This window comes from Primulina eburnea, chromosome 12 (genome assembly GCF_022965805.1).
Source record: "Primulina eburnea isolate SZY01 chromosome 12, ASM2296580v1, whole genome shotgun sequence".
NCBI classification, from domain to species: domain Eukaryota; kingdom Viridiplantae; phylum Streptophyta; class Magnoliopsida; order Lamiales; family Gesneriaceae; genus Primulina; species Primulina eburnea.
Window position 1 is genome coordinate 30,626,971 of NC_133112.1, and position 25,975 is coordinate 30,652,945.

General features: G+C 32.6%; 3 protein-coding genes across 4 annotated transcripts; 2 read left to right on the top strand and 1 right to left on the bottom strand.

The window, feature by feature from the left end:
* Nucleotides 1-5,103: 5,103 nt before the first annotated feature.
* On the top strand, nt 5,104-8,597 carry LOC140806770 (uncharacterized). The gene is made up of 7 exons (XM_073163306.1): nt 5,104-5,676; nt 5,748-5,972; nt 6,075-6,506; nt 6,872-6,894; nt 7,164-8,002; nt 8,108-8,268; nt 8,427-8,597. Exons 1-7 carry the CDS (start codon nt 5,104-5,106, stop codon nt 8,595-8,597), a joined length of 2,424 nt encoding a protein of 807 aa, XP_073019407.1.
* Nucleotides 8,598-11,972: 3,375 nt separating this feature from the next.
* Nucleotides 11,973-15,674, top strand: LOC140807960 (UDP-glucuronic acid decarboxylase 6-like). 2 transcript variants are annotated; one of them, XM_073164926.1, is made up of 13 exons: nt 11,973-12,102; nt 13,140-13,259; nt 13,544-13,630; nt 13,738-13,825; nt 13,906-13,997; nt 14,109-14,173; nt 14,260-14,348; nt 14,538-14,615; nt 14,700-14,793; nt 14,892-14,958; nt 15,049-15,112; nt 15,190-15,230; nt 15,346-15,674. In XM_073164926.1, the coding sequence occupies exons 2-13, from the start codon at nt 13,170-13,172 to the stop codon at nt 15,529-15,531; spliced, it is 1,041 nt and encodes a 346-aa protein (XP_073021027.1). In that variant the 5' UTR covers nt 11,973-12,102; nt 13,140-13,169; the 3' UTR covers nt 15,532-15,674. The 2 variants fall into 2 exon arrangements, with proteins under 2 accessions (XP_073021027.1, XP_073021026.1); XM_073164925.1 differs by lacking the exon at nt 11,973-12,102 and adding an exon at nt 12,176-12,382.
* A 5,352-nt stretch (nt 15,675-21,026) lies between these two features.
* LOC140808416 (putative methylesterase 13, chloroplastic) lies at nt 21,027-25,712 on the bottom strand. The gene is made up of 5 exons (XM_073165545.1): nt 25,324-25,712; nt 23,451-23,690; nt 22,471-22,614; nt 21,834-21,965; nt 21,027-21,476 (listed from the first exon to the last, which is right to left on the bottom strand). The coding sequence occupies exons 1-5, from the start codon at nt 25,696-25,698 to the stop codon at nt 21,198-21,200; spliced, it is 1,170 nt and encodes a 389-aa protein (XP_073021646.1). The 5' UTR covers nt 25,699-25,712; the 3' UTR covers nt 21,027-21,197.
* Nucleotides 25,713-25,975: the final 263 nt, after the last annotated feature.

Consider the following 25,975-nt stretch of genomic DNA (forward strand, 5'->3'; position numbering starts at 1 on the left):
CAGGGGAATTTGATGATATCCAGATGTGGAATCCACCAACTGGTCAATTCTAGGCCGCAGATAATGGTCCTTGGGGCAAGCTTTATTGAAATCCCGGAAGTCCACATACATCCTCCACTTCTCGATAGATTTTGGCACCAACACAATATTCGAGAGCCAGGTAGGAAATTGTATTTCCCGAATATGGCAGGCTTTCAGCAAATCTCTAATATGTATATCAATAACTTTTTCCTTCTCATGACGAAATTGTCTCTTTTTTTGCTTCACAGGTTGAGATCTTGGGAGGATGTTCAAATGATGCTCTGTTATCAGGGGTGAGATCCCTATCAACTCCTGCTGGGACCAAGCAAAAACATTAAGATTAGTTTTTAAACAATTTATCAAACTAACCTGGGTTGATAAGTCAAGGTCTCGGGCCACCCGGATTTCTTTGCCTGGCACAATCTCCACCACCTCCTGCTCCTCTTCTGCCACAAAGTGCACTTCTCCCTTCTCCACTACCCTCTCCATCTCCCCACAACTCTGAGCTTTCTTCCCTTCCTTCCTTGCTCTCTTCTGGTCCACCTTGACTGCTTCTACATAACACTTCTTAGAGGAAGGCTGATATCCTCGGACTTCACCTACCTGGCTTCCCATTGGAAACTTATTTTGATGATAGGTGGATGCTACGGCCCATAGCTATTTCATGGCTGGCCGCCCCAAAATAATATTATATGATGACGGGGCATCCACCACAGTGAAAGTGGTCATCACCGTCTTCTTCAGCTCCCAGGTGCCAAAAAATAAAGGCAGGACAATCTCCCCTTCCGGATAGATAACATGGCCAGCAAAGCCAAAAAGCGCTGTGTCCACTGCTTCCAAATGATATCTCTGCAACTCCATTTGTACAAGGGCCTCCTTGAAAATAACATTTACAAAGCTTCCTGAGTCTACGAAGACCCTCATAATATCATAATTTGCTACCCTGGCTTGAATTACCAGGGCATCGTTGTGGAGAAGATTGACACCCTTCAAATCTCCCGGGTGAAACTAATCACTGCCTCATTCCTCCTCACCCATTCCACCTCCATACAGTCCCTTCTGCTCCTCGACTTACGAGCCCGATTAGAATCACCGTGAGTAGATCCTCCGGATATCATTTTAATTACCCCGTGCTAGGGGGCGAAGACTTCTTCCTTTCGGGCTCTGCATCTCTCCTCCCCCTCGGGACATCTCTTGAATCTTCCCTGGCACTGGGACCGGGCTGCCCAAGGTGGCAATCTTGGCATCTTGCTAGGTTGATTATGTCCCTAGACAGAGGGTGGGACATAATCTCTTTTGAGCAGTTTTACAGTCCTCCGTGTTGTGATAACATACTTTATGAAGGGTGCAAAACCTCTTCTTTTCAGGCCTGATGTACTGATGAGATGGAGGCAAGTCCCTGCTACACTCTTAGACCTCCCGAGAGAAGTGTATCATCCCCAGGAACCCGGGAAGTATCTTGGTTGGTTCTTCTGGTAGGAGCCATATCAATGTCTTAAGCTCAATTTCCCACAGACGACGCCAATTATGTGATCCAGATAAATCGGGTGAGCGAAAGTCGAGGCAATCCACCATATAGTCATATAGTGTTTAAGGAAAATGAGCGTGGAAATGATATATCTTGTGAGAAAAATATATCTTTGTAACTTTGGGCTTCTGCCGTGACTGCAGACAATGAAATGAACTCATGAATGAGCGTCAGAGGAGTGTCCGGCATATCCACTCTGATGCTTAAGTCAGCAAGTGAAGAAAAAAGGTGAAATGGCTTGTATATGTGTGAATATATATGTGAGTGCTTGAGAATTCAAAGTTCCAAAATCCTTTAAATGAGAAGTATACCTGTTATTTATAGGAGGAGATCTCATCATTACCTTGTTTTCAGTGCTCACCTACTAAGTATGGTAAAAAATATCTCGGGTGATCTCATGCCCGACTGATAAAGAAAGTGATCTCTATATTTGATTCTGTTTTGGGTTATCCATATAATATCCCGGGTCATTTATGACCCAGACTCACTACGGGGTATCAATATCTAATTCTATCATTTCTTCACAAAATAAATAATTTAGTAACATCTAGGTTTATTCCAATTGAGTTCGAGATTTTGTTTATATATATATATATATATATATATATATATATATATATATATATATATATATATATATATATATATAAATATATATATATGGTTGGGAGTATGTCAAAGATTCATGTACGAGTATTCGTTACTTCATTATGTCAAAGCACTAAAATTTCGAGATTTCGAATACAAGTGGATGCTTGCGGTCTACGCATGTACACTTCCATGAAGTTTTAAGTTACAGGCAATTTCCCATTTTAAAACTTAAACATAAATTTTTATAGATAAAAAAAAATAGAAACTGTTATATAGTTCATATAATTGGATTGTTAAATAACATATATAAGGGTTTTTCGCAGGCTTATCAAATTGGGTTGAATACGTTGGGTTAGCTCACCCAGTCACAGAAATGGTACGGACTCAAACGGCTTAAAGCCTGTGGGAACCGCGGGTTAGGGTGGGGTGAGTCGACCCGTCAGAATATGATTTTATTTTATTTACATATAAAAATTTAATTTTAAAGTTTTTTAGATAAATATTTTTAAGTTTTATTTGACCTATTTTGAATGAATTTTATGATAATTAAATATTTAGCATATTTTATTTAACTAATTAATTTGATTAATTATTAATTTCTTATAGTAATGTTTTCAAATTTGGTTGATTTCATTAAAATTTATTTTCCATTTTCTAAGCATTTCAAATATTTTTAGAATTTTTTTAATTAAAATATAACATTTTCTAGTTTTCGATTAATAAATTAGTCGGGCTAACCCTCGGCCCAAGATGGGTTGGGTTGGCTTGGCCATATGGATACATGTCCCGTCATCTTGTTTTGACATATCTGGTTTTAGGTAGGAATGTTAATGAGTCGAATCGAGTCGAACAATATTAAGATCAAACTCGACTTGTTTAGGATATATATATATATATATATATATATATATATATATATATATATATATATATATATATATATATATATATATAAGCTCAAACTTTATTCGATATTTTATTATTAGGCTCGAGCTCGGCTCGTTTGAAAAATATTAAACTCACGAATAGTTCGAGCTCGGTTCCTTAATAGCTCGTTTATCTTGTTTAACGAGCCTAACTCAAGCTCGACTCGTTAAGCAGGCTCGTTTATATATTTATATATTTTTTTGTAACATAACTAACAAAAAACGATATCTTTGAGTAATATTTTCAAAGGTCGATTCGAAGATCCGTCTCACATAAATTTTTTCAGCACAGTACATACAAATACTATCTTAATTAAGGTGATTATGTTTGTTATGATTTGGAAATTTTCATAGCTATCAAATATCAATGGCTCCTTAGTCCTTTCTCACTCCATCAGCCCAACTCAAGAAGCCCCTCCCATTTCTTGATTACGGTTTGAAGGTAATCATGTAGTGCGATAAAAGCATTGAGTTAATATTATTTCTTTTATAAAAGTTTCAAGTATCTCAAACGCTCCTTTATAAATGGAGGACTTGGAAAACATTAAAAGATTATTTACTAAATTCGAACATATTTCCATTCCCAATTCTTACTCGATCAGACGGGTTTAATTGGGTTTAAAATTTTATTGGTTGATAGATTTATTTATCGCTTGATAGAGTATTTTATTGCTTGAAAATATTTCTCCAAGTGGGGAAAGATTTTTCTGGACTCAATGAATTACTGGATAAATCAACTATGTGTTTACATGAAGATCTAAATAACATAGTTAAAATAATTATAGCAGAAATTAAGTACTTAAAAAAAATAATGCAAAATTTGTTCCTCGAAGTTTGAACATTTATTAGAAGATTTTTTTACGAACTTACTTCAACTAGCTGTAAATTCTAACCAGCGAAAACTATTTACAACTCAATAATATTATTAATATGTTTGAAGGGAAATCATAATTACGTATTTAATTGATATATTTCTTAATTTAAAGTATTTCTCTAATATTATTTTTCTTTGCTAATTTATTTGAGTATAATATTTAATGTAATTTTGTCTTTCTATGATAATGAGATAATTATGGAAATATATATTCTAGATATGCTATTTAATATAAAGATTTAATGAGATATGATATCAATGTTTAAATAGAGTGTATTTCTAATAAAACTCTACCTTCCTTATGAAATAGGTTTCTTGTGGAGTAAAACTCATCATCAATAAATAAGGTATCAAGGGCATTGGAAAAAGGGTTTCTTGAATATCGATCATACATACACGGAGTGAAGATTTTTCAGAGAGGAATAATTCTCGAAGCCATTGTTGTTTGAAGAGTGGTGATCACCATGTTGTTCTGAATGTTGCCAACATCTACAGAAAACATGCGTAACGATGTTGATTGAAGATTACATCTAATTGATCGTGCTTTTCGGGATCAAGTTTTGCTTTCTTATTCACGTTGTAATATTATTGGTTGTTTTTAGAAAGCTTTATTTTCTCAAAGTGTTGAGGAAATTGATTGTCGTGAAAATCACTAGTGATAGGTTTTTGTGTAAACGGTTTGGTTTTCTAGTGATTAATTTTTGCCATAAGGCACCGCACAAGTATAAATATTTATACTTGTGCAAATTTAATTTTGTATATCTATTTATTTAAAGTCAATTTGTGTTACAAAATATAATATTCCGCTGCATGTTGTCCGAGATGTTGTAACATCTGGCACAACATTTAATTCTGATAAAACACAAATTCACTATTTTACATCCTATACAGATATTCCTATTATTTTGAGCATCTGTCGGACAAAATAACTCTTACAAGTGGTATCAGAGCCTACTCTCAATATATTAAGTGCTGATTCTGGTTTTTGTTTTGTTTGACAATGAATTAATCAAATGGACACTTCATTTGCAAGCGCAGCACTTCGACCACCAGTCCTAGATGGCACCAATTACAGCCTATGGAAGGTCAAAATAAGATACTACATAAAATTCATATATGAACGGGCATAGCAGCGTGTCATCAATGGATGGACTTCACCGGTCATGATAGATCAAGAGGGTGACAACTTGCCAAAACCTAAAACTGACTGGACTGCTGATGAAGTGCAAAATTTGAACTACAACTCAAAGGCCTTGAATGCTATATTTACATCGGTTGACATGAACATGTTCAGTTTAGTCACAAACTGTACTCCTGCTATAAGTGCATGGGATACTCTCCAAAGACACTGTGAAGGTTCTGAGAGTGTGCGACGAACCAGATTGAGGATGCTCACTTCCAAATTCGAGATGATGAGGATGGAAGAATCTAAGAACATACTCGATTACGATCGTCGCCTACGGGAAATTGCTAATGATGTATTCAGTATTGTAGACTCTATCTCCAATGAGCGTCTAGTTAGCAAGGTTCTCCGTTCTCTGCCCGAAAGATTCAACATAAAAATTTACACAATAGATGAGGCTAAGGACACTTCTCAGATGGCATTGGAAGACCTTATCAGTTCTCTACGCACTTTTGAGATGAACCTGGATATGCAGAAGAAGGATAAAGGGAAGAAAATTGCATTCCAAGCTTCAAATGACTCCTACAATGAACTCCTTCAAATATCTAAAGAAGTCAATGATTCTGATCTCTGCGAATATTCTATCTTCTTTATCACAAAGAAATTTGGTGATTACTTGAAAAGATCAGAGATAAGATAAATGATGCACAACCATCTAAATTTCCAAGCCTTCCTGCACCTGAAAGGTCACAAAAGGACCCTGCCAAGCAACAATTTCAACCAAGGAATGAAGGCAAGGGACAATACAATTCAAAAAGTTATGATTCAGTGCAATGTAGAGAGTGCAAGGGCTTTGGACACTATGCCAATGAATGTGCTAACACATTGCGAAAAAACAAAGGCTACCATGTGTCTCTAAGCGAAGAATAATCCGATGCTGAGGAGTAATCCACGGATGAAGAAAATCAAACCTCCTTGACTGCATTATTGACAGAAAATCGCACACTGCAGGTGAATCCTTTAGGTGTTACCACACCTGGCCGCAACATCTGCAAAAATTCAGTATGTTTTAAATCCACAACTTTTGGAAATTTGAGTGGAGATGATGAATCAGAAGCTGATGATGAAGAAACCACTGTTGAGAGTGTGCAAAAATTTTATGAAGAATTGTTCGAAAATTGGACCAAAAGAAACAAGTTGAACTTAAGTCTTATGAAGGAGAACGTTGATCTAAAAGCCGTAGTTGCCAAACTTGAGGTAATTTTGAGCAAAAAAGAATTAGAACTTGGTAAGACCAAAGAAGAACTTCAAAAGGCAACTGAAATCTTGTCCAAGTTTAATTCAAGCACATCCAAGCTTGATTTCATACTTTTGATGGAAAGAGATGACAAAAAAGACTTAGGTTTCAAAGACAGTGTGTTTGAAATTGTTGAATCTTCCAAAGTAACTATTTTTGTAAAATAAAAGGCCGATACATCGACACAATCAAAATCCAAGTCGCCTATCAAAAGCTCTCCTCCAAAAAGACAAACTGCGGCACCCATTACTAGGAAAAGAAAATGAAGGTACGTATGTCATTACTGCTTTAAGCCTGGTTATATCAGGCCCTACTGTTTTAAACTTATGGATGATCGCATGAATCAAAAGTCGAGTTGGATGTTGCCCCGAATGTTGTCCAACATTTCCTGCAACACATCCCACCATCGACCTACAGTAAGACAAATTTGGGTACCAAAGGTAAAAACTTACTGTAATGTTTTTTATACTTCATTGAAAACTAACACTGCATGTTATTGGTACTTTGATAGTGGAAGCTCACGCCACATGACAGGTTCAAGAGAATATCTCATCGATTAAGTTGAACAAAAATGTGGCAGAGTAACCTATGGAGTGGGAGCTAAAGGAAAAAATGTTGGAAAAGGTACTTTGAATGTTGAAGGCCTGCCAAAGCTCCACAATGTGCTTCATGTTGAATTCATGTTGAAGGATTAAATTCAAATCTTATAAGCATAAGCCAATTGTGTGATAATAATTTGCTTGTTAAGTTCGACAAACATGTGTGTGAAGTTTTTGATGAATCTTACGTATGCATCATGATAGGTACAAGGTCATCGGACAATGCTACCAGATTGGTGAAGAACTGTCGTGCAAACAGGCACAAATCACTGAACTCGACCTTTGGCATCGGAAACTCGGTCATGTAAACTTCAAAACCTTGAAGAATTTGAGTAAATACGAGGCAGTGAGAGGTATGCCTAACCTCTCATCTGGAATTCCTTATGTGTGCGGTGAGTGTAAAAAAAGAAAACAGACTCGTGTGTCACACCTGGTGTTGGAAACATCTGGGACAACACGCTGTCTGGAGTTACTTCGCATGGATCTTATGGGTCCTATGGAAGTCGAAAGCTTTGGAGGTAAGAAATATTCTTTCGTATATGTTGATGATTTCTCACGATTTTCATGGGTTAATTTTATTAGGGAGAAATCAGATACCTTCAGTGTGTTTAAACAATTGGTCACGAGAATCACAAACTTTCATGGATTGAAGGTAAGAAGAATCAGGACTGACCATGGTAAGGAATTTGAGAATTCTTCTTTCTCATCATTTTGTGACAGGAAAGGTATCTCACACCAGTTTTCGGCACCAAAAACTCCACAACAAAATGGAATTGTCGAACGCAAAAATAGAACACTTCAAGAAATGGCAAGGGTGATGCTGACCTCAAAGAATATCTCAAAGCGATTTTGGGCAGAGGCCTTAAATACGGCTTGTCATATCACAAACAAAGTATATTTGAGAAGCGGCTCAACCATGACATCTTATGAGATAATCATGGGAAAGAAGCCTAATCTCAAATACTTTCATATTTTTGGATGTGTTTGTTACACTTTAAATGACAGGGATCAGCTTGCTAAATTTGATTCAAAGAGTGATAAGTGTCTGTTTTTGGGATATGCTACTAATAGTCGAGCCTATCGTATGTTTAATCTAAGAACGAGGACTATTATGGAGTCTATTAATGTTGTATTTGATGATTGTGCAGATATCAAACGGAAAACTGCTGAAGATGACGTTGATGATCTTCTGGAAAACCCGAGCATACTAGAAAATGAAGGTGTTGTCCCATATGTTGCAACATCTAGCACAACACGTGACCCTGAAGTCACTAAAGCTGAGGACGGATCAAACAGTGAGGATGACACAGTAGATGATGGATTGAATATACCTACCAAGATCCATAAAAATAATCCATCACTCAAATAATTGGAAGCGTGCAAGGAGAAGTTCAAACTCGAAAGAAAGGGAAAGTTGACTACCGAAAGATGGTTGGTCTAGTATGCATGAGTACCGTGTACTCACAGGTTATATTTTTATGCTTTGTAACCCAAACTGAACCTAAAAATGTCGACGAAGCTTTAAAAGATGAGTTTTGGATCAATGCTATTCATGATGAACTTGAAGAGTTTGTTCGAAATGATGTTTGGGATTTAGTTCCTCCTCCTGACCATGGAAATATAATTGGAACAAAGTGAGTTTTTAAAAATAAAACTGATGAGTCAGGAAACATCATTCGAAACAAAGCAAGGTTGGTTGCTCAAGGGTACACACAGGTTGAAGGAGTTGATTTCGATAAGACCTTTGCTCATGTTGCCCGCATTGAGTCAATCCGAATTTTGCTAGCCATTGCATGCTACATGAACATTAAACTGTTTCAAATGGACGTCAAAAGTGCTTTTTTGAATGGTTTCTTGAGTAAAGAAGTGTATGTTAGACAACCTAAGGATTTTGAGGATCCACACCATTTGGATCATGTCTACAAATTGAAGAAGACACTTTATGGTTTGAAGCAAGCACCACGTGCGTGGTATGGGAGATTAACAAAATATCTACTTGAGATTGGCTTCAAACGAGGTGAGGTAGACAAAATTCTTTTTATTCAAAAGTCCAAAGGTGAGATTCTCATTTGCCAAATCTATGTTGATGATATCATTTTCGACTCTTCATCCCAAAAGCATGCTAATGATTTTGTTGAATGTATGTCTACTACATTTGAAATGAGCATGGTTGGTGAATTACATTTTTTTCTTGGTATGCAAATCAAACAAATACATGATGGCATCTTCTTGTGTCAAAGTAAGTATGCTAAGAATCTAGTAAAGAAATTTGCTAATAAAAACACCAATCACATGAAGACACCTATGGGCTCAAATGAAAAATTTTCCAAATATGTTGCGGCCGAAGATGTTGACAACACCCTTTACCTAAGCATCATAGGAAGTCTCTTGTACTTGACCGCTAGCCGTCCAGACATAATGTTTAGTGTTTGCTTGTGTGCTAGATACCAATATAATCCTAAGATTTCTCACTTAAAATCCGTAAAACGTATCCTACGATACATAGCTGGAACAATTGACTTAGGATTATGGTATACTTATGATAACAACTCAAATCTAGTAGGGTTTTCTGATGTCGATTGGGTAGGGGATTTAGACGATAGAAAAAGTACTTCGGGTGGTTGTTTTTACCTTGGAAATAATTTGATATAGTGGCATATTAGAAAACATAACTGTGTGTCACTTTCAACTGCTGAATCTGAATATGTGGTAGCTGGAAGTGGTTGCACTCAAATTTTGTTGATGAATCAAATGATAGAAGATTATGGGCTTAAGAGTGAACCCTTAGTTATGTACTGTGATAATTCAAGTGCTATTAATATTTCAAAAAATCCAGTACAACACTCTCGAACAAAGCACATTGACATAAGACATCATTTTATTCGAGATCTTGTTGAGAAAGAATTGATTCGAATGGAATTTGTTGATACAAATAACCAACTGGTCGACATATTCACCAAAGCATTAGATTTTGAGAGATTCTTCAACCTTAGGAAATCTCTCAGCATGTGTTCTGCCTAATCATTCATAGATGTTGTCTCAGATGTTACAACATCTCGGAGATCCAGTATTTTCTTACACATTTGGAGTATTCAAATAGTTAAATAAAGTATTTGAAACTCCAAAATAGGTATTTTGTAGGTCAAAATAAATACTTAATTTTATTTCAAGATGAGTGATGACATATGTTTTTTTTAAAAAAAAATAAAATGACATGAATAAGTCATCCTAATGCATTTTTCATTAAAAGACTAACAATGACTGAATTTATGGTGAATGCTCAAAAATATAGTATTTTCTTATATATTTGGAGTATTCAAAGAGCGAAATCAAGTATCTGAAACCCCATAATAGGTACTTTATATATCAAAATAAGTATTTACTTTTATTCCATGATAATTGAGAAACTAATTTTTTTTAAAATTATATTTTAAATGGAGAAGATATATGTAATTTTGGTAACTAAAATAATATATTTATTTAAATAATAAAGGGTAAAAATGTAACTTTTGCTTTGTGAGGAGTTAAAACTAAAAGTACAGATTTGTCAGATACCTATTTCTGAAAAAATTTAGCAAGGTACTGAATCTTAATTGAAAGATTGACAAATGTATTTTTTTGAAATTTACCGTTAAATATACTAATTAAATATTGTATTTATTTTTTTTAGTAAGTAATATATATATATATATATATATATATATATATATATATATATATATAATAGTAATAAATAAATAATAAAATGTTTGTGTGGTTCTGTCCAAATGTTACTCCCGAAACTAACCTCAAATTTATTTTATTATTTTTTAAAAAAAAAACAGTAACCTAGAATTATCCTATAATAATAAAAATTTAATTTCAGTGGCATATAAATTTTTACTGTATAAAAAATTTAAATAAAAATTGTTGAAATAATTTGTTGTGAGGGTAATCTCCAAACAATCCAACCCAGCACCACATGTTCTCCATAACGATTACTCCCATCCCAAGTAATTAAGGTGCATGTGGAATGCTTAGAAGTTGGATTTCAATTTATATTAATTAATGACTAACTAAATAATTGTTCTTTCCCATGCCTTAATCATTATTTCTTGTGATAATATTATATAAATTTTTATTTGTAAAACGAGTCAATCATGTTCATATTTATAATAAATAATGATATTTCTGATATAAAAAATAACATTTTTTCAACGACGGCTCAAATAGAATATATACTTCATAAAAAATTGACTCACGATACCACAGTCTTACATAAGTTTTTGTGTTTAAATTATTTCATTTACACTTGGTTTAATATTTTAATCAAACTACAATAACAAGATCTCGTTTTCCACGTCATATTGAGTAAAATACGAGAGATGACGTAATTGTTAGATCTTCCACCGTATGAATAAGTCAATACTTTTTTTATTCCATCAATATTCAGTCAACCATTAAAGAATTTTTTTTATATTAATAATTAATGTCCTTACATAATTTAATTAAAAATAGATTTTTTTAGATATCACGAATCTTTATTGAAATTAATCATTTATAGTTATATTTACAATAAAAAGTAACGATTTTATCTTAAAAATTAATATATTTTTATAAATAACTCATATAAAAGATCTGTATTACGAAATTGACTACAAAATCGTTAATTTATTGATTACATATACACCACATAATTAAGAGTACACAGTGAGCACAAACACTAGCACACAAGTTAGTACAAATTTGTCAAATTTCAAACTCTTATTTATATTTATAAATTGATTTAACTCATATCTCATCAAAATCTCAAATATAGGATCAGATCGAGCTCGAGTTCGAAATTCAATTATAACAAACTCTTTCTCAGCTCGAAAAACAAAAAACTCTTATATATACATTATAGAAAAAAACGTTTAAAATAAGTTTTTAGATAAAAAGATATATTCTATCATAATTAATTAACCAAATCTAATGTTATTATCAATATATTACTTAAAACATTATCTCATAATAATTTATATTTTAGATTAAGTAGGTTACTAAAGAAGATCGTGTATAAATAAAAAAGGTGGCGTATGATTTTATGAAAAATTATTCAAGCGTTTGTTCAAGTCTTCTTCTCTCCCGGGTTTTTTTTTCTTTTTATTGAGTAGACTTTAAGGTACGCTGGAATATCAAAATCTCTCCTTCTGCGTGATCTTTAAGAGAGATTTATGTATTCTCCGTCTCTCTCCAGTTGTTGTGTTTCGCTATACAGTAATGATTTTTAAAGGGTTTTTTTCTTTTTATGATTTTCTTCCTAAATTGGTTGATTATTTACTTTTTTGGATTGTTGGGTTTTGAAGCTGGGTTTGTGTATATATATATGTAGTATATAAAGGTCAAGTCTTTGCAATTATTTCCATCTTACTGAATGAAGTGTTTGTGCCATTAATTTACAGGTAATTATTATTATTATTTTTTTATTTTAGATATGGGAATTTTGTGTGTATAATGCAAAGATCTCTCCTAATTTGTATATCTGAAACCGTGTTATTGAGATTTGTTCAGGGTGGAATGATTTCTGGTACGTGGGAATCGTTTTAAACGTGATGAATTGCTTTAGGATTGTGAAAGATTATTATTTATTGGGGGTTTTGTTTTTTCTTTGAGCTTTATAGATTTTTGGGTCGTGTTATTCATTGTAGAGAAACTAGTTTTTTTTGTCTTGCCCCCTAGATCAAAATCCTGGATTCACCCCCGATTTTTTGTTAGTTGAAATCTGTGGCTTGCCTGGTATGATGAAGGTGCATTGATGTTCATAGACTTTTCTGTGACTTGATCTAATGAAGAGACTAAAGCTTGTTTGTCTTGATTCCAATATGCCTTCAAGTTTTTATTTTTCAGCAGTTGAATAGTAAATAAATAGATTTGTTCCCTCTTTAATGTTTGCTGCTTGTATGATATGTGTCATGAGAATTTGAAAATTGTTGAGTAGTAGCTAATTTTTCGCTTTAATTTCTCTATTCGTTTTTTGAGACCACGAGTTTTCCAGTATTTAATTGCTAAAAGAATGTGTTTAAACTTTAAATGTTCTGGGTAAATCATGGCAATAGACTGGTCTATATCATTATCATAGAACTCATGCTGATTTTTGAGGACACTCACAGTCTGATTTGTATGTGGTATTTGATTTGAAATCTATCTGGTTTAAAACAGAATTCAGAAACCGAAAACAGGATCATATAAATGGCCAAGGAAGCATCAAACGGGGGAAACCATATCACCACCAAACCACCTCCCGAGCCTTCACCTTTGAGGAGAGCAAAATTTTTTAAGGTGCGATGAAACTGAATCTGCTCGCAGATCAGCGTGTTTTTTAAGCTTATCTCATTTGGAAAAAATGCTCTTCATCTTATGGGCTTGGTCGTACTCGTAGATGATTTTAACAAAATTCAAGAAGATGTTTGTATAATTTGGATTTTGGAAGATTATCTAAGAGCATTCCATACTTCTCGGTCTTTGTATTCTTTTTATAAAATAAAGAAAAACAGAGCGCTCAAAAGTATCTGGTTGTATTCTGATGTGTGGGACTCTGTTTTATTAATGACTTATCAATGCAGGCAAACATGAGAATTTTGGTTACTGGTGGAGCTGGATTCATTGGCTCTCATTTAGTTGATAAGCTTATGGAAAACGAGAAGAACGAGGTTTGAACTCTTGCTTTTTTAAGTTATCTCGCACTACCTGTGTGAACTACTAAGTTCGCAAATTGGATGAAATTTTTTTGCTAATTTTTTTTTTCCGATGTGCTCAGGTTGTAGTTGTGGATAACTACTTTACGGGATCGAAGGAAAACTTAAGGCAATGGATTGGTCATCCTCGATTTGAGCTTATTCGACATGGTTGTTTTCCAGATATCCCATTTATGTCCTAGTTCTCTTTCCAGGTCCCTTGTGTTTTTGCTAATCTTTATATTTTGTAGATGTTACGGAGCCATTATTAGTTGAAGTTGATCAGATATACTATCTTGCTTGTCCTGCCTCACCGATTTTCTACAAATACAACCCTGTGAAGGTCAGTCCCTTTGACCATGAAACTTTTTCTGAAAAAAATCATAATGTGACATTAATAGTTCGTTTTGTTAATAGTCCGTTTTTCTTTCCTTTTCCTGTGTCATGTTGACAGACAATAAAGACTAATGTCATTGGGACACTAAACATGTTGGGACTTGCCAAGCGCGTTGGAGCTAGGTTTGACAACTAGTTCGACTTTTTGTTTTATTATCCTTTATTTCATTACTTGTGAATGTCGATTACAAACACAATTGTTTTACTAGGATTTTACTGACATCAACTTCAGAGGTTTATGGAGATCCACTTGAGCATCCTCAAAACGAGAGTTACTGGGGCAATGTGAACCCTATAGGTATCCCATCTAGAAATCTACATCTTATTAATCTCTGATAGTTTGTCCTCGATATCTTGGTCTAACCTTACAATTCGAATAACACTTTAAAATTTTCTCAACTAATGATAATATCTGATGACATGCTCGATAAAGTGTTGAGAGAAAATACGCATGCACAGTGTTTAACTACTTAACATGGCATTGCAGGGGTCAGGAGCTGTTACGACGAGGGAAAAAGGGTTGCTGAAACTTTGATGTTTGATTATCACAGGCAACATGGAATTGGTACTGGTCTTCTTCTTTCCACTAGTGTGACCATTAGCCATTAAGTACACTCCTAACAAATATGAAATCATAATTTTTGTACAGAAATACGGATTGCAAGGATTTTCAACACTTATGGACCACGAATGAACATTGATGATGGCCGTGTTGTCAGTAATTTCATAGCTCAAGCTATACGGTAACTATCATCTCCCTCAATACCCGGATCTTGATTGCCCCCCTAATGTTTCCCGATAAATATCTGAACAATATGTGTTCTCTATACTTTGTATGTAGTGATGAACCTTTGACAGTTCAGTTACCTGGAACACAGACGAGGAGCTTCTGTTACGTTTCTGACATGGTACTAAGAAACATCTTGTGAAGCATCTTTTCAATCAATATTTCATGTTAATATCTGTCGCGGTCCTTACTCGATTTCCTTTTTGGTAAGGTTGATGGTCTTATTCGACTGATGGAAGGAGATAACACTGGACCGATAAACATAGGCAATCCAGGTTCATATTTATATACATTCAATCTGTCAACATATTCAAGTTTTTTATTAATTGTTCATTAATGCTACTACTCTCAGGCGAATTTACAATGCTGGAGCTTGCTGAGACTGTGAAAGAGGCAACTTTCTCAACTTTTCCATGTTCTAGTCATATTTATCCATAAACGCTACAACTTTACGCCCTCTGATGTTTAAAGAACCGATAAACATGATTGTTGTTTGCATGTTTTGCAGATGATCAATCCGGAAGTGAATATCATGACTGTGGAGAATACACCTGACGATCCTCGACAGAGAAAACCTGATATAACAAAAGCTAAGGAACTGATAGGATGGGAACCGAAGATCAAACTACGCAATGGCATTCCTTTGATGGAGGATGATTTTCGCAAGAGGCTTGAAATTCCCAGGAAGAAGTGAACTCTACAACGCAAGCTTCATAATTGTGATTTTTTCCTTTACAGGACTACTATTATCATATGTTTTTTGAACTACGGATCTTAAAATTGCTTTGCTTTATTTCATATACGACATATAAATAAACAATTATACATGTTGGGATTTTTTTGACTATGGAAAAGGGGAAATATTTATTTCGCATGATTATCAACAATAATCATGGAATTTTTGCAATGATGAATATTACATGCTCTTACATGCTTTTGAATATATTTTTGTAGTATTTAGTTTATATTTGGGAATTGATGTCCACCTATAATAATTATTTTAATTAAACGAATAAAACTATATCTTATTTCATTTAATAAAACTCATAATAAGGATTTTTGTGCAGTAAAATTAATGTCCACCTATAATCATTATATCAACTATTAATCTTTTTTTTTTCAAAATTCTTATAAATATTAAATATTTTTCTATCATTTTCTATGATTGTGAGATTGATAAAAATATTAGATTGATAAAAATTTTCATCAAAATAATTAATTAAATCATTTCCCACTATTGTCATTGGATAGGAGACTTGTTCCTGTGACATATCTGCATGTGTTGCAGCTTCATTTTGCTTTTAAGGTTGAATTCTTGTGAAGAGTGTTTTTTGAAACGAAAAGATCTGATTGGGTTTGATTGATAAGTTAATGTTGAGAACTGATAGGGTTTGATTGCTCCATATTAACGATAAAATTTAATATATTTGAAGATAGAAAAAATGAGTAGGTCTCATGTGAGACCGTCTCACGGATTCTAATCTGTGAGACGGGTCAACCTTACTCATATTCATAATTAAAAGTAATACTCTTAGCATAAAAAGTAATACTTTTTCATGGGTTACCCAAATAAAGATCCGTCTCACAAAATACGACCCGTGAGACCGTCTCACACAAGTTTTTGTCAGAAAAAATAATATATTAAAAAAATGTTAGAATTAACAATACGATTATTTAATATTGTTATTAAATTTAACATCTTACGTTCGAAAATATATTTATTGAGATAAAAGATTATGATAATAAACTAAAATAATAATTTATGTGTCATTGTAATGTAATAATAATGTGATTTTCAAAACAGAAACTGATGTATTTTGATTTTTTCAATCAATTTTATAAACAACTCTCAATATTTTTAGTTGGATAAACATGTTAAATCTATTAAAATTAAATATTTGAATTTAATGATGAGTGGGAATACATTATAAAATGTAGGGGTGTCAATCGGGTCGAGTGGGTCGGGTTTCAGGTTAACTCGCGAATTTTTTTTATTTTTTTTCAAACCGAACCCAACCCGAACCCGAAGCAACCCGAAAACCCCCAACCCGAACATGAACCCGTCTAACCTAACTCAACCTGCCTAACCCGAATTTTATTTACCTTTTAAAAAAAATTAATGAAAAAAATACTAAAAAAAAAAAAAATAATAATAATAATAATAATAATAATAATAATAATAATAATAATAATAATTTAATTTAAACATATAATAACAAAATTTCTGATTTAAATTTGAAAGTTTAATCGTAAAAAATTAAAGTAAATTTACTAAATCAAATAAAAAATTGTTAAAAAAATAAAAAAAATATACAAAATAAATATTAAGTGATGAAAATTTATCATATAATATACAATAAATTTTGTTCAAACATACAATATATAAAAATATAGGTAATATTTAAAAAAAAAAAAAATCGGGTCAACCCGCGACTCAATCCGAAACCCGTCTAACCTGCAGGCACTAACCCGAATCCACCAGAAACCGAACCCGAACCGAACCCGAAAAACCCCAACCCGAACCTGATTTTTTTCGTGTTGGGTCGTGTCGGTTGACGGGTCGTGTTGCATTTTGACACCCCTAATAAAATGAATAACTAATCTTTTGTAAAATTCTAGTAAATGTTTCCGATGTAGAGAAAATATTGTCTCAATTTTAATTGAAAATATAGAATGCATTGAAAATTTAAAGTGATCAATTTTTATGATTTAGTATATTGATTTTATGTCGCATGATAACTGTTAGTTCAAAGAATTGTATTACTTCTTTTTTTAAAACAAAGAATGTATTTGAGTTTGATTTTGTCAACATGCTATATATTTTTTTCCTGATTTTTATTTTATCATAAAATATAAATTTTCAAATAGATTAAAATGAATTTTTTTTTCTCAACTACTTATGTATAATATCAAATCATATACTCTACTACAATGTTTTATAAATTTGTATAATAAAGTAAAAGGTCATTTGCATAAACTTTTTTGCTAGGTAGAATAAGTTATCATACTATTTAAAAGATTTGAGTTGAACCGTTACTACCATCTATATCTTTTAGTATAATAGTATACTCTCGGTCTTACAATTTTTATCGGAATCAAGTTAACGAGTTTGATTCTCATTTATTACAATAAGTACAATTATTAGGAGAGAGATCGTTGGTTATAATAATTATCCTTGTTGGGTATAGCGCAAGAGCTGTTGTATAGTTTAAAAGATTTGATTTTCATTGTTACTATCAACTATAGTTTTGATAAAATGACAAACGTTCAGTCCTACATTATTCGATTGTAAACCTAAAAGAAATAAGTTGCATCAACTTTTAGTTTTGAATTGGTCCTTTACATATTACTCGATTTTTAAATTGAAAGCATTATTCAGTTTTCAGATGTTGTTGTAGATTGAATGATAATGGTTTCTTTTCAAATTGAAGAAATACACAATATAACTCATGTAAGTATTATTAACTAAAATATTTAAATAAAATATTGGACGTTTAGATCATCAAAATAAGAAATAAACAAAGTGCGATCCTTGAGTGAGAAATGAGATATTCAAAGAAAGTAATAATAACCACAATGAAATAGTACACCTGTATGTGTTTATCACTGTATTTTGCAACTAAAAGGTCAATAAATTTTTCCACATATTATTTTTATATCATATTTAAAATAATTATTGTTAATGAGTTGCACTTTGTTATGAAAAATCTTTGTGAATTAATTGAATTTGAAAATTCTTATATATATACACAGGGGCATAGCCATAGTATGAGTTGGGCTGGGCTCAAGACCAGCAAAGATTATCAATTTTTTTTATATATAGACATAGTGTAGTCCAATTATTTCATTAAGCACATCCATTACAAAAATAAAATGAAAAGAAAAAAAGAGAGAAAGTAAAAAAACGATAGAAAAAAAAGCTCATCTCTCACAGCTTCAGGAGCGCCTGGAAATTGAAATTCACATCTCAATAGAGCTTCTCACTCTCCGTGAAGCCTTGAATCCCAGTGATGGCTTCAAATCATTCTCTGAAAGTGCTATTTAGGATTCATTGGGAATTGAAGAGGGGAGAACGAGCAGACATGACTTTCCGGAACAACCAACCCAGATCCACCCTTAAGTGGTATTACCAGCCATTCTGGAGGAGCAGTTGATTTAGCAATTTCCTCGGAAATGCAGCCGGAGGGCAATCTGTCTTCCTACCCCTGGGAGCGATAATTTGTATCGATCACGATTTTTTGATTGATAAATTTTATCCTAATGATTTTTCTAAAGATGACATGAAACATTTGAAAACTCGATTGGATCATTACAAGCTTGATGTATTTGAAGATCCGAGGTTTAAAGATGTTGATTCTCTTCCTAAATTATGCTGACTACTAGTTGAAACAAAGAAGTCGAGTATTTATTCATTATTGATAGACTGATTCGTTTGGTCTTAAGTCTTCCAGTTTCCACTGCTAAACGTAAGTTTTACTACGTTTTAACATGTTTTGAAATTATGATGTTGTTAGAATTGAATACACGTCATATATGTTGTTCTTGACATGTTAGACAGAGTAGAATCGAAGTCAGATTAAGAAACAGACTGAATATGGAATTGTTATGAATTTCAGAATGAAATTGACTGAGAAGTGGTATCAGATTTGTATGGTGATTGATTTTAAATGAATGGAATTGATATAGACTGATATAGTATTATCAGTATCGCAAGATTGTACTGTTGTACTGTCAGAAATTGATAAAACAGAGATGTGGTGATTTGATTAGAATATTGATATTGTCATTGCCAGATTGAACAGTGACAGACGTTGAATCAAGACTTTGATTGTATCAGATCGACAGCAAGAAATGTATGAATAAATGTTGATTCGGGATTGCACAACTCGAGTTAGGTTTGACTTGAGTTTCCCTAAATCACATACTTTATTTTATTGCATTGATATTTGCAGATTATCAGATTGATATGTTATTGTATTGACTTAGAACAGAGTCAGAGTCCGAGCCTAGGGCAGACAGCCTAGCTAGGGCAGAACCGCCGAGTCTTTCTCAGAACCGATAAGACTCTAGACTTACGGTGTATCGACGAGCTTCAGATGTAGATCGACGTCTATCTCAGACACACTCGATACAGCATACCAAAGTCTAAATTAGATTGGGATCCCTAGATTTGAGATAAGATAAGATTAGATCACGAGTCATTGATTCATGTAGTCAGATTAGATACATGCTTCGATGTTTGTTTATGCTTTTATATATGTTTTATATGATTGCATGTAATACATTGTTTATACTGGGATATTTATATCTCACCGGAGTTATCCGGCTGTTGTCTTGTTTGTATGTGTGCATGACAACAGGTGGGACAGGTACAGGGTCACAGAGATGAGGACATATCGAGATTAGAGTGGTGATACCGGACTTGGACTAGAGCTAGGGTTTAAACACTTGATAGTAGTTGTTGAACCTGAGTATGTATGATTGTATATTTTATCAGATTTACACTTTTATACTGATATGTATAGGAGTTTGATTCCATTACCTTCCGCATTTGAAAAAAAAAAATTTTAGACCCTATTTATTATAATTGATTAATTAGTCCCAATGACGATTTCAAAGATGATTAGCGTCCGGGTCCCCACAACATGTTTACATATAACAAAATGTATAGACAATAAAAATAATAAATAAAAGTATTTTTTTCGACATTAATTTTTTTTTTTGTTGTTTTTATAACTTTTCATAGTGAGATGAAAAAATAGAAGGAAAATATATTTACACAAAAAACTAAAAATGGAGGAAGAGTGTCGTTTTTCATACAATGAATTCACTTTCCATGTGTGAAAATCATAACCGTGGAGAATACTCCAGATGATCTTCGACAGAGAAAGCCAGTCATAACCAAGGCAAGTCAGTTGCTTGGCTGGGAACCGAAGATCAAGTTACGCGAAGGCATTCCGTCATGAAGGGGGATTTCCGCCAGAGGCTTGGAATTCCTAGGAAAGATTGAACTACTGCTACTATGTTTTTCGACATGTTACTGTAATAGATGCTCTATTATCCAAGTGATTTTTCTCTTTGATCGGCTCTTAGTGTACTTACAATAATTGAACGATGAACATGCAATACTTGCATTGATGCAATTTTGATAGCATATAACAAGATCGTTCGTACTTCTTGCTTTGTCAAATATCACTTTCCTTCTTTTTTTTAGTTTTTAGCGTCTCTTGCGTAAACCTCATGGAACTCCGAAAAACAAAATAAAATGAAAAGCATTAATTAAAGTGATAAGACGATATTCACTGCAGAAGAGAGTTTCTCTTCCTCATTTTAATGTCAAATATGAACACTTGTAGAACTTTAAACCGATGGGAGGTATGATACTTCAAGTAAAATCTTCTGCAATGCTTGAGGCTTCGAGAAAAAAGGCGAGTGGTCGGAACCCTTAAGCTGGAAAGTTCGTGTTGGCGGATTAGATTGTATCATTTGTTCTTGAAGTGGGAGAGGAATGGCAAAATCTTCATCTGTTTTGACGTAGAATCTTGGAATGGAACCATAGTTTGCTTTAGAAAATGTGAGCTTCTGTGCTAATGGCCCAAAGGGTATAGTTCTCATGGTTACTGATGCTAGTGCAATATCCTGTGTGTGAAGACAATAAGGTTCAATTGTTTGATCAAACGTGGATGTAATAAAAAAATGGATAAAAATATATATATTGTACTTTATTACATGTTTGGTACGTAGAATAGGTATCTTGTAAGACGGTCTCACGAATTTTTATCTGTGAGACGGGTCAACCTTACCGATATTCACAATAAAAAGTAATACTCTCAGCATAAAAAGTAATATTTTTCATTGATGATCCAAATAAGATATCTGTCTCACAAATACGACCCGTTAGTCCGTCTCACACAAGTTTTTGTCTAGTATGTATAGGTTGAGCGTCGATTGAGCAATCATATTAAAATTTTTAAGATATTACTATGAAATGCATACCTTAGAAGGTGTACGGTTGAACAAGAAGTCTTCTAGCAATGATTTATCGAAATCAATGGCAGTGGGAGGCTGATTCTTCCCATTTGAATACAAAAAATTCTGAGCTCTTTGGTTTAATTCACTCAACAATTTCTGCAAAAAATATCACAATATATAGATTTGGTTAAAGATTATGGAGTGTATATTTTGAAGTGAGAATGTTGGTGTGTTTCAAGAAAATAGATCTATCTTTTTTTTACCCAAGACATATGTCATGTGAGAATATATAATAGGCGAAATTGTAATTTTGATAATATATATTCTATTTCTGATTTTGAATTTTTATATTTTCAAATTTCAATTTTGATCCGATAACATTGTTTTCTTTGTAATTTTATTCATATCTCCTGACATGGTGCCTACATTGCGCTGATTTGCATAGACATCAACAATCCAGCAGAAAAACGATTAAAATTGTCAAAATCGAAAGATATATGATTAGTTTTTTTAACAAAAACACCAAAATCTCAAAAAACATAAACATACACAACCAAAATTGTAATTTTCCCAATATCACATCAAGACGTATAGTTTTTAAAAACGATTTGTAATTGATTGAAATTTAAATAAACTTGAAAAATGGTGACAATTGACAAACCTTTTGAGAGAAGACATCGAGGGCACTTTGGGAATCAGCCAACATAGTTGCAGCAACAAAAATTGCTTTGGAGACTTTGGTTGGATGCAATTCCATTGCATAAGAAACACAAGCTCCACCAATATCATGTCCCACCAATATCACCTACACTCGTATACCAACCAAATTTTAGACCCAATAAAATAAAATAAAATAACATTTTCTTTTATTGATCGATGAGAATTTTGATTATTATAAAGTATAATAAGTTTTTTATGAAAAAAAAAATCTAAAAAGAATTTATGTTCGACCATAAATTTTCAGAAGAGTCTCGATGTTTAGAAATGAAGACTTATGATGTAGTTAGATAGACATTAAAATATGTATAAGATTGACAGTTTGCCGCTTTAACAAAAATATAACTGATGATAATGATACAAGTTATAAATCATTAAAAAATATAACAGTTCAGTATCACGTTTCGGCAGCTCATCACGCAATCTTATTGCTCCTAAACATATAAATAATAAATCATTTACTACGTTTATTTTTGTATTATAAAATCCCTAATTTATCCAGAATACATGTTTCATATTTTCAACATATATTTCTACCATATTTTATATTTTTCCACAATCTTTATTTTTAGCTCAACTTCTAGTGTTCCCAAAAATAACTCAATTTTTAAGTTATACTATTACTCAATAAATTTACCACATTGTCCAAAAAAGTGGTTTGTAGATCATTTTTCATCAAAGTTCCAAGTTAGGATGAGTTTCCGGTTTGATGAGACGGTCTCGGATTCAAAACTCAATCGTAAAAAAATTATCCTCCGACTCTCAAAAAAAAACCCTATAAACTATTAAAAATTTAAATAATCCAGCGTAATCTGACATATCTTTATATTTTGTCAATATAAATGAAAAAAAAAAGCCTTGAATTCAGATAAAACTAAAATATAACCAAAGAATTTCTCACTGAATGAGAGGGAAAAAGCTAACCTGTTTGCCATCTTCAAGATCGACAAGGAAATCAAGAAGTGGCTTTGAGTATTCTTCTAAAGTTGTGATTGAATTAATGTCACAAAAGTTGGCGCCAGAACCAGTTAGGTCTATGGCATCAACCCCACAATTGGCTTCTTTCAAAAGTGCAATGATTTTGTACCAACACCAAGCACCAAATCCTCCTCCATGGACTAGTACAAAATGTTTCTTGTCATTCCCTTCACTTGTTAATGATTCCTAAAAAAACATATAGGGCACACACATTAGCTAGGATGGCTCTTTCTAGTAAGCATAAAATTTAATAATTTGTATGCATGTATCTACCATAAATATAATGTCCGCCAATCGTGTCCACCTCACACTAGATATGCATGTACAAGCACCAGGTAGGCATAGATGTAGGTACAGCTGGTGGACAACGTATCAAAATTATATATATGTATGTGTGTGTATTGCATCAACGTTATGAGTGTAAGCTAACACATTATATTTGGCCTTTAATTTTCCATTCTAGGGGAGTTAAGCTAGGTTCAAATCTCCCAACCCCAATGTATCAAAATTATATAAACATAAAAATGGTTGATCTTATTTATATTGTATTGAGAATAACATTGCACACAAAAGACAATAAAGAATGTGAGAAATTAAGATATGTCTACATTTAAGTTGTATTTGGATTGAACGAATTTAAGTTGTATTTGGATTGAACGATTTGGATTTGAGAAAAAGTTTGAAAGAAAATTTGAAACAACTTTATATTAAAATGTGTTTGAAATATATTACAATATTTATTCAAAAAATAATTAGTTAAGCATTTAAAATTAATTATAAATGAATTTATTCAACCATAGATTTGAAATCCATCTCTCCTCTTCAAATCAATGCAATCAAAATGCATCCTTTTTTTACTTTTTCTTTTTTTTTTCCCCTTTGCATTCCTTAGTGCTTAATTCCTCTCATCTTAGTCAAAAAATAAAATGCAAAATTAGTTCAAATCCCGGTTCCTTATTTGTTGCAATTTCATCTTAATTTGAAGCTTTGAATTTATTTTTCGTTCTATACCCAACAACACACAAATAAGTCGAATCAAATTCAAGCCCAAATTATTTTATCCGACAAATTTGCAAGCAACTCTTGTTCATAAAATCTGAAACTAAATAATTTTAAGTCACATTTTGAAAATTTACACGACTTTTAAAATAACAAAGTTAATTAAACTTTAAAAATATCTAAATAATTCCTTTATTTTCGATGTTAAACTCAAATAAGAAAAATGTAGCACGTTTCAACTTTAATTTAAATTTCAACCCAAATTATTATTCTATAACTATATTTAAAAATTAATTTAACAATTTGTTCTAACCTAATAATTTTATAAATAATTAATGATCGATTTACCATGCAATAAAAATATTCTGGTCATAATATTTATTTGCCAAATATAATGTAATTATCCAAATATGTGTTATAATACATAAGAAAAATTATAAAAAAATAAGAATCAAATTAATTAAAAATGAAATAGCTTTTGTTAAATAATGTGGACACATTCAATAAGTACCTAACAAAAGTTGAAAATGTTCAATTAAAAATCTTTCGTATAACCACAGACAATTTTTCAGAAGTCAACATATTAAATTTCATTCAAATTCTGAGTCTAATTCTTTGGTACACGTTGCCTTCCACGTTAATGAATCCACACCATATTTAATTTATACGTTGTATTTTTCAAAGAAAGAAATTAATTAATGGTAATCAGTGGCAACATGATATTAATTCTTTTAATTAGTATACAAAATCAGAAGAAATTTAAAAAAAAAAATGATGACAAAATACAACTATTAAAGAAATTATTTCATGAAGGATAAACCTGAATAAACAGTGGTGAGGATTGCTGATGAATCGAACTCGAAACCGAACGCGATCTCATGGACAAATTCTTCTGTTTCTTGGAAGATGGTGGGTTTTTGGTGGACACAGAGCGGTTTAAATGGTGAAGAATATCGCTGTTGTTCTGCAGGTGATGCTGGTAAAGCATGGACGCAATTTGGGCTTGTTGTTTGATGTAAGAATCGTCGAAAATCTGATCGGATTTCGACGAGGAAGACGGAGGGGATGGCTCCTTTTTCCTTGAACTTTTGAAGGAAGAAGGTGACATCCATGGCGGAAGAAGATCGAAGGATGATGATGGAGGTTTGGGTGTTCTCTGAGGTGTTTGAGAGAAACATGTGAATGAGTTTCCCATTGCATGAACATTGTGTTTTGTGTGAGACTTATGGGTTTTATACTTATCAATGTAAGGGTGTTTTTGTCATTTCACTAAGTGATAAAAAATATTTTATTATCAATTTATTTAGATTAGACAGAAATAAATAAAAACTTTTCCTTCCTATTTTCAACTATATATATAGTTGAGTATTTTTTTTTATGACATGGTATTTGCAGATACTATTTTTCAGAAATTAGTCACACTATAATCCAGATAACTAACTTTTATATTCCATAAAACTTTAATGTAAAAA

What these genes read in the sequence shown, in the direction of transcription:
- LOC140806770 (XM_073163306.1), top strand. Translation starts at nt 5,104, where the DNA reads ATGATAGATCAAGAGGGTGACAACTTGCCAAAACCTAAAACTGACTGG. An exon ending in AAGCTCACGCCACATGACAG is followed by an intron (nt 6,895 to 7,163) that starts GTTCAAGAGAAT and finishes GCATCATGATAG; the next exon opens with GTACAAGGTCATCGGACAAT. An exon ending in CAAACAGTGAGGATGACACA is followed by an intron (nt 8,269 to 8,426) that starts GTAGATGATGGA and finishes GTGTACTCACAG; the next exon opens with GTTATATTTTTATGCTTTGT.
- LOC140807960 (XM_073164926.1), top strand. Translation starts at nt 13,170, where the DNA reads ATGGCCAAGGAAGCATCAAACGGGGGAAACCATATCACCACCAAACCA. An exon ending in ATTTGAGCTTATTCGACATG is followed by an intron (nt 13,826 to 13,905) that starts GTTGTTTTCCAG and finishes TATATTTTGTAG; the next exon opens with ATGTTACGGAGCCATTATTA. An exon ending in TTCATAGCTCAAGCTATACG is followed by an intron (nt 14,794 to 14,891) that starts GTAACTATCATC and finishes CTTTGTATGTAG; the next exon opens with TGATGAACCTTTGACAGTTC.
- LOC140808416 (XM_073165545.1), bottom strand. Translation starts at nt 25,698, where the DNA reads ATGGGAAACTCATTCACATGTTTCTCTCAAACACCTCAGAGAACACCC. An exon ending in ATCTTGAAGATGGCAAACAG is followed by an intron (nt 22,615 to 23,450) that starts GTTAGCTTTTTC and finishes ATACGAGTGTAG; the next exon opens with GTGATATTGGTGGGACATGA. An exon ending in TCGATGTCTTCTCTCAAAAG is followed by an intron (nt 21,966 to 22,470) that starts GTTTGTCAATTG and finishes TATTTTTTGCAG; the next exon opens with AAATTGTTGAGTGAATTAAA.